The sequence below is a fragment of the Hyperolius riggenbachi genome, chromosome 8 (assembly GCF_040937935.1).
Source record: "Hyperolius riggenbachi isolate aHypRig1 chromosome 8, aHypRig1.pri, whole genome shotgun sequence".
Lineage (NCBI taxonomy): Eukaryota > Metazoa > Chordata > Amphibia > Anura > Hyperoliidae > Hyperolius > Hyperolius riggenbachi.
This window is the reverse complement of record NC_090653.1, coordinates 64,882,610-64,896,174: the sequence shown is the minus strand read 5'-3', so window position 1 is coordinate 64,896,174 and position 13,565 is coordinate 64,882,610. Positions and strand designations below refer to the sequence as shown.

Below are 13,565 nucleotides of genomic sequence, written 5' to 3'. Positions count from 1 at the left end.
CGACCCTCCTTGCCATTTAATGTGGCCCATTACAGCTTCCTATGTTCATTATTGTAAGCAGCAAATACAGAAAGCACAATGCCTTACAGCCCAAAGGAGCACACTGGTGACAGTGTTTCTGACTAATTAGAGTTGTAACACTTTATTTGATCCGAGCCCCTACTCTCTCCAGTAATTGGTAAATCATACACACAGACCTACACACCTTTCCCCTGACATCATCTCCCCACATAGCAGAGTAGCACAGGGAAGTCGTGTAAAGTTTACCTGCTTCAGCATTGTGTTGTCTCTTCAGTTCTTCCTGGCAGTCTCACACACTGTGATTTCATACTCCCGCTTCCCGATCACATGACATGCCTCAGGAACCAGAGGAATGCTGTATAGAATGTGTGGCTGTCAGGAAGAACAGAGTAGACCCGAATCGGCACTGGAGCAGGTGAATATTGAACTGCTCTCCTGCGCTACTCTGCAGACGGGGAGAAGCAGGCCACCCACGGTCACTAAAGTTGTGTCAGTTTGAGATTGTTCAATAAGTGCTTAATCTTAAAGGATAAATGCGTCCAATGGGAATAAAAAACAAAAATCCACTTACCTGGGGCTTCCTCCAGCCCCTGGCAGCCGCCCTGTGGCCTCGCTGCAGCTCCGGTGGCTCCCGGTCTCCTCCGCTGCAGATGCCGTCCTCACCTGTTCAACTTCTTCTGTGCTCCATCGTGCAGGTCACGTGGTCACGCTGACGTCATCAGGACTGCGCAGTACCGTCCTGATGACGTCAGCGTGACTACGTGACCCGCATAGTGGAGCGCAGGAGAAGCCGACTTGGCGAGGTCAGCATCTGCAGCGGAGGAGACTGGGGGCTACCAGAGCTGCGGCGAAGCCGCAGGACGGCTGCCAGGGGCTGGAGGAAGCCCCAGGTAAGTGGATTTTTGTTTTTTATTCTCCTTGGACCGCGTATCCTTTAAACAGTTTGGCCAACGACTTTGACTAAGTTGAATATTTTGGCCCCTTGCATGATTGAGTTTGACATCCCTGCTCTACAGGCTTGCTTTCCCCGTGACCTGTGCACTAGTCAAACTCTAGAATGCTGTATTTTCCACTAGCTGGTGTTGATCATGGTTGTACAAGCTTTGTGCTGACTAATGTCTTCTTCCCTAGTTTATGACTGTGACTTTGTCTCCTCAGCAAGCACTGGAAGAAAATCTAGATCTCCTTGACGGCATTGCTGGCTTTGAGGACTCAGTGAGGAAATGTAAGTAAATCAGTCAGGGACGGATCTAGGGGGGGGCAAGCAGGTCTCTTGCCCCAGGCGCAGTATGCTGAATTCTTAAAAAGGCGGCAAAATTTGGATGGGGAATGGCAGTTTAGGCGCCAAAACCTGACCTTGCCCCAGGCGCAGCTTGGGGCAACTTGGTCTAGATCCGTCCCTGAAATCAGTATGGAATTGCATATTCTACAATAACCTGTGACATTAGCAGCATGGATACAGGCCCGTGTAATATTACATGTGATGTTGTTCTGATGTATGTCTTATCTCTGTGTTTGTTGCAGTCATCTGCCATGTTGTGGGGATCACGTATCAGCACATAGACCGGTGGCTTCTAGCGGAAATGCTAGGAGATCTGTCAGGTGCGTAATATGCCTGCTGTTTAATAAGATTTATGTATTCAATTATAAAATACTTCAAATGTGAAAATAAGTATACGGTCTTGACTGTCCACCTACTTTCTAAAATGCTTATTCTTGAAGATCGAACTCCGTGCATCACATGGCAATCAAGCCCAGGTGTTTCCACACTGGTATATTTTAAAAAATGCAGTGATGGTTGTGCTCAAATTACATCCAGGTGTGATATTTTTTCATAAGGAAATAAGCACTTCTTTCCTATTGGTTGCAGTATGCGGCTATAAGTGACTTCCATCCAGGTCTGTCTTATCTGTTCTCTGTGGCAACTAAGGGACTCGATCCCTCGGGTGACATCATTTGGCTGAGGCTGTACAGACGCGGAGTCAGCTTACAGGCTGACAATGTGTTCTGCTGCAATGCGGGGTGGCGGAGGGTGATGGAAGTCGCGCGCGGGGCGGAGGGTGATGGAAGTCGCGCGCGGGGCGGAGGGTGATGGAAGTCGCGCGCGGGGCGGAGGGTGATGGAAGTCGCGCGCGGGGCGGAGGGTGATGGAAGTCGCGCGCGGGGCGGAGGGTGATGGAAGTCGCGCGCGGGGCGGAGGGTGATGGAAGTCGCGCGCGGGGCGGAGGGTGATGGAAGTCGCGCGCGGGGCGGAGGGTGATGGAAGTCGCGCGCGGGGCACGGGAACAAAGCTGTCACTGGGCGGAATTGATCTGCCTGGCAGATTGCTGGCCAGTCGAGGGCTGCTGTACATGCACTTGATTATTGACACAGGCATTCGTTTAGTCGCCTTTAATCTAACTTGTGTATGGGCCTTGAAGTAAACATGAGACAAAAAACAAACATTTAATACATACCTGGGGCTTCTTACAGCCTCCTTCAGGCTGATCGGTCCCTGGCAGCCTTCCTCTATTAGGTGACCTGATAATCTAGCAAGTTAGGGTGTACTGCCTGGCCGCACGCATGCCGTCGCCAGGAGAGTTCCAGCGGGAGCGCAACAGCAGAGCGCGCGGCCAGACTGCTTCTGCGTCGACTAGCCGATTTACCAGGCAGGCTAGAGGTCAAACCAGGCACCGTGGGAAGACTGTGAGGGACCGATTATTCTGAAGGGGGCTGGAGGATGCCTGAACTCAAAAGTGGACCTGAACTCAGAACTCCTCTTTGCTCTAAAAAAAATACACAACAGCATAATAACCTTTAAACAATAAACATTTCTTTGTTACAGCTGATACAAATCCTAAAATGTGCACAGTTTCTACTTCCTGATTCATGGAAGCAGACATGTTGTTTACAGCCTGTGCTTTCAAATGGGCTTATCTGCCATAGGCAGTCATGTGACACGGGAGAGATCAAATGGCAATTTGTGATTAGACACAAATAAGGGGGAATTAAACAGGCTAAACTCTCTAAATACATTCCGGGTGCATTTCTCTACATTTTCCTTCTGTTCTGTGCAAAAGTTCAGGCCCACATTAAGACTCGGAGCTTTCTGAACAATTTGTCAACCGCATAAAAAGCCAATGCAGTGCATACAAACAAAGCAGGCTTTCTTATTTGTATCTGGAAGTTTGGCTTCTGTGTCCTCCAGTACCTCCATTAACCTCCCTGGTGTTCTGATAATGTGCAGCCGCATTGCGCACGGTTTTTTACACTTAATTTTTTTTTTAATCATGTAGCTAGCCTAGCGCTAGCTACATGATACCCCCCCCCCCCCCTCCCAGCGGAATCCCACCCACCCTTCCGATCGCCGCCGGCGATTATGGCCTTCAGGAGATTACGTTCTGAACGGGATCTCCGTCAGGGCTTCCCCCGTCGCCATAGCGATGGCCGGAATGACGTCATAGGGAGTCCCGATCCAGCCCTCAGCGCTGCCTGGCACTGATTGGCCAGGCAGCGCACGGGGTCTGGGGTAGGGGGCGCCCGTTACGCGGCGGATAGCGGCGCATCGGCGGCGAGCGGCGGTGATCGTCTACAACACGCAGCAAGCAAGGTGCTTGCTGCGTGTTTTAAAAAAATAAATTATTAAAATCCGCCCACCAGGGCCTGAGCGGCACCCTCCGGCGTCTCTGGACGAGCTCAGGTCGTCCAGAACGCTCAGGAGGTCAAGTAAACACTAGCAGGATTTAACAGCGAGAGGCCTCCATTTTCCCTCATTTGCATTGCTGCACTCCCTCTCATTCTCCAATATTTGCTGTTTACACATTACTCAGCATTCTAAATGATTTTACAGAGCAGGCCAGTGAATTATTGACCTGTCTTCTGCAGAAGAAACAACAATACAGTGACTTACAGTTGAGTTAACAAGCTTCAGAAGACAGAGCTCTCTGCAACTTTGAAAGTTGTGGAACTCAATGGCTCTTTTGCATAGATAACTCGAGTTTAAGTCTTATATTGTTTCCAGTATAGGAAGAGTTATATCTCTGCTCCTAATGATTTATTTCTTAGCTGTACTACACATACATATCGTAATATCATATTATTATTTTTTTTCCGCTTGAGTGCGTTTTTAAGCCTTTGCTTGGAGATCGGCTTCAGCACTTGGTCAATGGCCGAGACCAATTAGTTTTGTTCTCTTCACTTAGATTGAAATGACTGCATGCTTGTTTTAAGAGCGAATGACTGAAAGTAGTGCTATTGGATCTGTATGGTGGCCATGGAACTAGCATTACCTTAGATCTGTTGATCTACAGAGGGTGGCACCATAACTCATAGGCTACACATCTTCAGAAAACTGCGTCACCGGCATATGTCAAATTGGCTTAACGTACTGTAAATTAGCATCAACATAATTTTAAGATCATCCTTATGCTCCCCCTGCCTCTAAGTTGTCTGAACAACCCTTTCACTGCTAAAGGGGCCCATACACCTAACGATTTTCCCGCCGATATACGGCCGATTCGATCACAGTAAACGAATCGGCTGTGAAATCGCCACGCACACCGCTGACAGACCGATTTCCGTCTGAAATCGATCGTTCCCGTCGATCCGTCCATGCGGAAGATTTTTCTCGATCGCCGGCGGTTCGGGAGTGCGTCGACCGACCTACGCAATACAGCTGGTATACATTACCTGTTCCGGCCGGCGCGAGTCCCCTGGTCCCCGCTGTCTTCTTTCCGCGGTGGGTTCCGGACCGGCTGCAACTACGCAGAACTTCCTGTCCCGGCAGGAAGTTTAAACAGTAGAGCGCCCTCTACTGTTTAAACTTCCCCTGGACAGCAAGTTCAGTAGCTGCAGGAACGGTCTGGAGCCCGGAGCGGAAAAGAAGACAGCGGGGACCAGGGGACTCGCGCCGGCCGGAACAGGTAATATATGCGGGGGGGGGGTTGCGGCAGCTCCACAGATTGTGATCGGTTTCAGGCTGAAATCGATTCACAATCTGTTTGCAGTAAAGGTGGCCATACGGATCCCTCTCTGATCAGATTCGATCAGAGAGGGATCTATCTGTTGGTCGAATCTGATGGCAAATCGACCAGTGTATGGCCACCTTAAGGCAAGAACCTTCTTAGTGAGTCAGTCCTGTTCCACTGCATCCTGAAATTCTGTGATCCTATTTTAGCCCTCATAGGACTCAATTCACTAAGCTTTATCGAACACTTTATTGAACGTTTGATAATTTACCTCATGAGTAAAATCTAATTTTGAATTCACAAAGGTGTTACAGATTTATTGAACGTTTTGTCGATAAAACATTCAATGAATCTATAACACCTTAGTGAATTCAAAATTAGATTTTGCTCATGAGGTAAATTATCAAACATTCGATAAAGTGTTTGATAAAACTTAGTGAATTGCGGCCATAGTGTGCATGAAATGGGATGTGCAAGGGATTATGGTACGTTAAAGGGAATCTCTCCCTTCAGGTGGTAAGTGGTTCTGTTGCTGGAGATTGGTTTTAATGTTACATTGGGAATACTCAATCTAAATAAAAGTTGGCGCTCAACAGGTATTCCTCATATCATACATATCAGCCTATATATCACTATACAATATTGGATGACTATCCCAGGACAGTCCACAAATTATTATGCTCCTAAGGCAAGCAGAAAGTTGACCTTAATAAATTCCTTACACCCTCTCAGAAGCAAAGCAGACTTCAGTATATAAAATTTATATCAAAAGTCCAAGTTTCCAAGTCCCATTCCAATATGAGCTGAGAATGTCATATAAACACAATAATCCTTTGAAATCCACTATTTGTGCAGCAATTACGCTCACCAGATTGTAGTGCCAATCGTGACAGTTGGCATAAATCACATTCGGCCCAGCCAGTTATAATCCTCAGGTCTCCTACACTTGCATCGATTTTTCCAGCAGGATTCCAATCAGTTCATGCAAAACAGGAAAAAGATAGCTCCTTTGGTGCAATACGTAATCCTCAGTATACACCACCTGTGTACCACACACACAAGGAGTGTGTGTGGTACACAGGTGGTGTATACTGAGGATTACGTATTGCACCAAAGGAGCTATCTTTTTCCTGTTTTGCATGAACTGATTGGAATCCTGCTGGAAAAATCGATGCAAGTGTAGGAGACCTGAGGATTATAACTGGCTGGGCCGAATGTGATTTATGCCAACTGTCACGATTGGCACTACAATCTGGTGAGCGTAATTGCTGCACAAATAGTGGATTTCAAAGGATTATTGTGTTTATATGACATTCTCAGCTCATATTGGAATGGGACTTGGAAACTTGGACTTTTGATATAAATTTTATATACTGAAGTCTGCTTTGCTTCTGAGAGGGTGTAAGGAATTTATTAAGGTCAACTTTCTGCTTGCCTTAGGAGCATAATAATTTGTGGACTGTCCTGGGATAGTCATCCAATATTGTATAGTGATATATAGGCTGATATGTATGATATGAGGAATACCTGTTGAGCGCCAACTTTTATTTAGATTGAACATTCATAGGGTATACACAACCCTTATTAAGTATAGCGCACCAGGAAAGGAATAGGATTAAGTGAAGTAAGATAACAGTGAGGAGCGCACTTTGCAAATATTTGTATACATTAGGAATACTGCTTTCACTGTAGCTGCCCGTTTGTTTTTTGTTTTTTTTATCCAGAACCCCAGCTCAGAGTATGGATGAGCAAATACGGGTGGACAGAAGCTGAGAATGGCAAGATCTTCATCTGCAACCAGGAGGAGAACATCAAACCCAAAAACATTGTGGAGAAGATTGACTTTGACAGTAAGTCTGTCACATGCCACCCCCAATTATTAGTTAATTTGAACAGCACCAACCTAGTTAGCACCAACCTAGTTAGCACCGTAGGTCATACAGGAAGGGAAACAGAAAGAGAACATGCCCCGCTCTGCTCAAACAAGATTCACATTTATGGGGATGTTAAGAGGAATTGTAATGGCATATATACAAACATAATACAATATTCACGATACTCATTTTTGCCTGAATTATCCTTGTTTAAGCATCAGAAACTTTTGTTATATGTATATTTTCCTGTATATTGGTGTGTAACACTACCTGCCCAGTAATGCTTGGCTTTTAGGCTATCATGTTACATAGCCTTCTGCCCCAGAGCACTCTGGGAGAATCAGGTAGGTGATGTTGCTGTTCATTTTAAGAGGGGGAAAAAGAAATCGTCTTATGCCTAGTACACACCATACATTTTTCTGTTAGATTATTTTCTGTAGAAACTGGTCATCTCTGGTGCATTGTCTTCTGGTTATTTCCTGCTGAGTAGAACAATGCCTAATTGCTAGGTAGATGGTTAGATAATTTACAACATGTTGGAAATTATCTATCTGGCAGGTAAATCTTACAGAAAATTGTATGGTGTGTACCTAGTATTATGCTGGGCATACACGGCTTGATTCTCCCGCTTGATTCTGCGGTCAATTCTCTTATCTTCCGCTCGTTTTACTTTTTCCATTCCCTTCAATCCGGGATCGAGCTGCAAAACGATCGGACGGGAGATCGGAAATGTCAGAAATTATCTATCGAGCCATCTTAATGGCTCAGAATCGAGCCGTGTATTCCCAGCATAACAGTGATTCTCTGTGCCTGCAGTAAAGATGCCTTCATCACTGACATTTGTAAACCTTTTTCTGATCCAATTTCATGATCACTAACTTTTTCTGACACGTTAATCCATGTAGGGGGTCGCCATGCCAGACTAGAGCTGGCAGCGGCACCCCTAGCGACATCCCAAAATATGCTTACGTAATATTTATATTACGTGGAACAGTGGGGCCAGCAGCGTTTAAAGTGACAGTCTCACACTTTCACTAGAAGGGGCTGATGCTCTGTCTGATTTTATCTGATAACAGCGCCATCTGGCTGCAACCAGTTTTCCTATGTCAGACATTGGAGCAATCAAGGACTAGGCCAATGATGGTCATAATCCGACACAGTATTACAAAGGGTTAATAATGTAAATTAAGGTAAGGTATATATTTTAACCGGGGCAGTTTATCGATAAAATTAGGCGTAAACGCAAAAATTACATTTTTTTTCATGTTTCCCCCTTTTTAACTTTTACATTATTTAGTGTCAGTTTTAACCACTCAACGACCGCCTAACGCTGATAGGCGTCGGCAGGTCGAAGTGGTGTTACCATGGAAACGGCCACTCTTTCGAACGGCCGTTCCATGTCAGTTCACGGGGGCTGTCTCCATGAACAGCCTGCAAGCCTCCGATCGCGGCTCGCAGGCTAAATGTAAACACGTGGGGAAGAAATCCCGTGTTTACATCATACACCCGTGAAGGAGATCGGCGAGGGGATCGCCAGCATCTGATAGGCTAAAGCCTATTAGAGGCGGTGCAGGACGTGCCGCCCATAGAATGAGGGAGGGACAGGGAGGCGAAAAATCGCTGCGGAGGGTTCTTAGAGCAGCCCCCCCCCCCCCCCGCTCGGCCACACAAAGCGGCGGCGGCGATCGGACCCCCCCCCCCTCCAGCAGGACACCCCCCCCCCTAGTGGGGAAAAGGGGGGGGGGGGAAGTCTGGTCACCCTGCAGCAAACCCGATCTGTGCTGTGGGCTGGAGAGCCCACGCAGCACAGATCAGGGAAAAAGAGCCTGGTCCTTAAGTAGTTAAAACTCCTCCAAATGTATTTATTGTATTTATAAAGCGCCAACATATTACGCAGCGCTGGACATTAGTTTAGATTACAGACAATATTTAGGGTGACATACAGCAATACGACAATACAGGAATACAAGGAAAACCAGATCATGCAGCACAGTATGAGTACAAGGTAATGCTTAGTCAGTCACTGGATGGGAGCATGAAGATTAGGCCAGTTAGGTTCACTTAAATGCATAGCATGGGTGCACAGTAATGGTGGTGTATGATCAGGTGGGACACAAAAGGAGGACCCTGCCCAAAGGCTTACAATCTAGATTCTAGAGGAATACATTATTTGGCTCGTCCCGGTTGAAACGATACCATACATGCCGTATTTCATCACTAGTTGGGGATGTAGCTCACCATTATCCCCAGCCTGTGCATCTGTAGCAATTGCTAGGACGCACAGTTTGGGGACCTCAGTGCTGTAAAGATGAATTGCTAGGCAGTTGGTTCCCTGAGCTTTCGCCATAGTGATCACATCCAATCGCTGTAGGTGGCAGCTATTACAGGTGTCTACAGATGTTAAAGTGAACCAGAGACTAAGCACCCTCATGCATTTTACCATATATATATCAGTGGGAACATTAGAGAAAACGCTTACCCTGCTCTCTGCTTTATCCTTCACTGCTCAGCCTGCTTGTTATCAGCCCTGATAAAATCCCTGACTGAGCAGTTTAGCTTGTCTCAGGAATCATTATAGCTGAGTCTGTCTTCTCTGATGTATTTTCAAGCCCAAGCCTGTCCCCTTCTGGCTCTACTATAATGACTCGGCTATAATGATTCCTGAGCAAAGCCAGACTAAATGCTCAGTCGGGGATTTTATCAGGGCTGAAACAAGCAGGATGAGCAGTGAAGGATAAAACAGAGAGCAGGGTAGGTGTTTTCTCTAATGTTCCCACTGATATATATGGTAAAATACATGAGGGTGCTTAGTCTCTGGTTCACTTTAACCACTTGCCGACCACGCACTCATAACGCGCGTCGGCAAAGTAGCAGCTGCAGGACCAGCGACGCACATCTGCGTCGCCGGCTGCAGGCTAATTAATCAGGAAACAGCCGCTCGCGTGAGCGGCTGCTTCCTGTCAATTCACGTCGGGAGGCTTCGTGAATAGCCTGCGGGCCGCCGATCGCGGCTCGCAGGCTAAATGTAAACACAAGCGGAAATAATCCGCTTTGTTTACATTTGTACAACGCTGCTAACAGTAGCAGCGTTGTACTAGATCAGCGATCCCCGGCCAATCAGCGGCCGGGGATCGCTGTCACATGACAGGCAGGAGCCTGTTAGAGGCTGCACAGGACAGATCCGTTCCTGTGCAGCCTCCGATCTCCGAAGGGAGGGAGGAGAGGGAGAGGGGGAATCCTGCGGTGGAGGGGGCTTTGAGGTGCCCCCCCCCACCTGCCACACGCAGGCAGGAGCGATCAGACCCCCCCCCCCCCCCAGCACATCATCCCCTTAGTGGGGAAAAAAGGGGGGCGATCTGGTTGCTCTGCCTGGTGTTTGATCTGTGCTGGGGGCTGTAGAGCCCACCCAGCACAGATCAGCGAAATCAGCGTTGGTCCTTAAGGGGGGGGTAAAGGCTGGGTCATCAAGTGGTTAAGGCCAAGTATATGTGACACAAGGGGTTAATTCGTTTGGTAGGGCTTAAGGCTGCATTTCCACGTGTGCGGTGCGAATCGCCGCGGTAAAAATTTGCATGCGGATGCGAATTTCGCATGCAGGTCCATGCGAATTTTCATGCGAATTCGCATGGATGACGATGTATGCGAATTTAACCATGGCAAAGCTGGAGTGCTTTCCATTGTTTCTATGCGAATTCGCATGAAAATTTGCATACCCAAACCTCATGCGAATTTCCTATTAAATACATGTATGCGATTTGCATAGCGGTATGCGTTATGCGAATTCTGATGGCTCTGCCGTGCAAATTTTTTCTGCACAGAAAAACGCAAAGGAATCCTGACAAGTGGAAACAGTCCCATTCACTTGTATTGCTATGCGAATTTGCATGCGAAAAACGCATGCGTATTCGCGATAGTGGAAATGGGCCCTAAAAGTTCATGAAAATAAAAGCACACTATTTTTATTTATTTTTTACACTGTCACTTGAAATAAAAAAAAAAAAACTTGCTTCCTGAAACCACAAGTGGATATACATGCTTATCTCAACAGGTTACATGTTACTTCAGGTACTCTTAAAGTGGATCCGAGGTGAAGTTTTGATCTTTTCATAAAATGTGCCCCTTGCATAAACTTCATAGGGCAATCTTCTTCCAAAATGCTTAATTTTTTTTAAAAGTACTTTATTTTTTATTAATCTAATGAAGCCCCCACCCCCTCAGCTCTCCAGCGCCTCGGCGCTCTGAATCAAATGCCACAAATGCTTATGGGAGCTCGGATTGGGGAGGAGGAGGCTTTTGCTGGAGGAGGAGGAGTAGGCGTTGTCAGTCAGGGAGCAGCTGAACTCAGGTGATGCTTGTGTGAGCAGCACCATAAGGACGCACTTCTGTTCTCAGCAGCTCCAGCCTTTCCTCTAGTGACAGTTATCACTCTTCTGCAGTCTCCCAGCGTCACACAGTAATTGGCCAGTGTGGCATGTGTGTGTGACTAGAGCCGAGCTGGGAGCACAACAGCACAGCGGCATGTGTGTTCAGCAAGTCTGAACAGCGTGACAAATAAGGGAGGAGGAGGGCTGCGGCAGCTACTTTCACTTTCTCACCTTCCTTGTAGCTGCCGCTGGTTTAAAAACAGCAATAAATCAAGGAGAGTGTTAAACTTTTTGGGACTGGCTGTAGCAGAGTTTAGAGTGAGTGAAAGCAGAGCTCCCGGAGCAGCTTTCTCGATCCTCCCCTCCCCCGCAATGGTGCTTTCTCTGTGACGGAAACAAATGGAGAAGTCACGCTGCAGGAAACTGGAGGATCCGATGTCGGGTATTCTCTGCTGTAGTTCCTGACTACCTCTTGAACTTTTATTTCTCCCCCAACCCTGGATTCTAAAACCCTGCACTGGCTAACCCTTTCCTCCCCGTTAGCAGGCTGAAGTTCTCTGAGCATGCACGAGATTTCAGAGGGAAGGGGGTGGCAAGAGGAGTGGTGATACAGGTGAGGGGTGGAGATACAGAGCAGTTTACCTGTGTAATGATGACAATCACAATATGGCTGTAATGACAATCAGAATATGGCTGCTGTCATTGTATCACAGTAATAAATAATTATATTCTATTGAAGCTGTTTGCTGCTAGATTTTCTGTGTAAACGATCTAAACTTTAGATAAGATATATAGACAAGTTACTTGCTGTAGTTATTTTTTCATCTCGGATCCGCTTTAAAACTTAGAAGTAAACAGGTAATGGGATCTTATGCTAGGCCTTATGTTTCTGTGTTGTGTACATTTTATAGAGCCAAGCTCATTCAATTTTCAATTTATAAAAACCTTTTTTTTTTTTTTTTGCTTTCCCTGCAGGTGTTTCTGGAATCATGCAAACTTCACAATGACCATCGTTATTAAGGAAATGAAAAATATTTTATGTACAGACCAAATGTTACCATCACATAATAAATGTAACACATTGGACCTGTCTTGTGTCTTGCCTTTCATAGTTTCGCTGGGATATAGGAAGCTTACTTTCTGACTAGATTTAGTTTAATGCCCTATTCTCACTGTGATCACTTAAAGGGGGTCTGTAACTCCTCTTACCACAGTCCTGGCACATAGACTACCATAATACAAATCGGCTATTTCACCAAATACAAAGGGGGGGGGGGGGGTTGTATCCGGAATTGGTTTTCGCTCATATAGGTTCTGGAAGGGGGAGGGTAGGTCGGATGCTGAGAGTAAGAGTAGGAACTGTCCTAAAGCCATACTACTGCGGCACCAGTCGCACTTGGCAAGCATCTGTAATCTGTGGGGGGGGGGGGGGGGGGGGAGTGAAGGTTCTGCAGTGATGGCCCAGTTCTTCTTGAGAAACTTGTGGTGATGGCTGATGCTGCTAAGGTTGCCGATTGCTAACATCTGGCAGTGCTGGCCAAGGTGTTCTAGCTCAAAAGGTGCAGTAGTGTTCAATTCTCTGGCGAGTCCCGACTCCTGGGCAGCGTTCAGCAGGGCTGGTCAAGATAATCTGGTTGTCACAGAAGCGTCCAGCCGAAGTGGCCACTACTTCCTGGTTAGCTTCATGAAGGGGCTGAAACAAATGTGTTCCTGCTGTGGTGGAGCTGCAGCAGCCGATGTATGGATGGAGCCGACATCTAGCGAGGCCAAAGATGTCCCGATCAGCGCAGTGTCTTCTAAACTCAGTAGAGCCCTGACCTCCAGGGCAGCAGCGGTGGACTCCAAATGGCATGTACCTGCACAGACAACTGACCCAGGCAGCGGCAAGGTGGGAAAAGAAAACTCCAGGTCCCAAACTCTCCACAACCCGCACCAATGTCCTAGGCTACACCGGACCACACTGCACGCCTTCAGGGGGGAAAACAAGGGCCAGTAGCTGACAATTAGGGTGCCATCTTAATTACCAACATCTTAAAACTTATCTAAAGTGAAAAAATATAAATATATATTTTTAAGTTGTACTACGTATGTTATGGAACTCTTCCTTAACGCTTTAGTCATTATCTTAGAATACCTAATTTTTGAAAACTTGCACTGGGTGTGTGGATCAGGCCTCCACTGTGCTATATTATAGCTGCGCCAGTATAATATTGATTTGTTTGTTTGATGTACCTTCAGCAAATGCATTCAATATATTTGCTGGCTGTTAGTCTGGCTTTTTTGCCATCCACCTTTTATCGTCATACTTAAAGGGAACCTAAACTGAGAAGCATATGGATTTGTCCTTTTAAAATAATACC

General features: G+C 46.6%; 1 protein-coding gene across 1 annotated transcript in view; it reads left to right on the top strand.

Annotated features, from left to right (window-relative positions):
* Positions 1-12,291, top strand: part of EIF3K (eukaryotic translation initiation factor 3 subunit K) — a 29,162-nt gene extending 16,871 nt beyond the window's left edge. The window contains exons 5-8 of the mRNA XM_068249443.1: positions 1,180-1,246; positions 1,546-1,623; positions 6,692-6,817; positions 12,181-12,291. Coding sequence (XP_068105544.1) covers positions 1,180-1,246; positions 1,546-1,623; positions 6,692-6,817; positions 12,181-12,212 — 303 coding nt within the window. The 3' untranslated portion in view covers positions 12,213-12,291. The remainder of the gene's footprint in view (positions 1-1,179; positions 1,247-1,545; positions 1,624-6,691; positions 6,818-12,180) is intronic.
* The last annotated feature ends 1,274 nt before the right edge of the window (positions 12,292-13,565 follow it).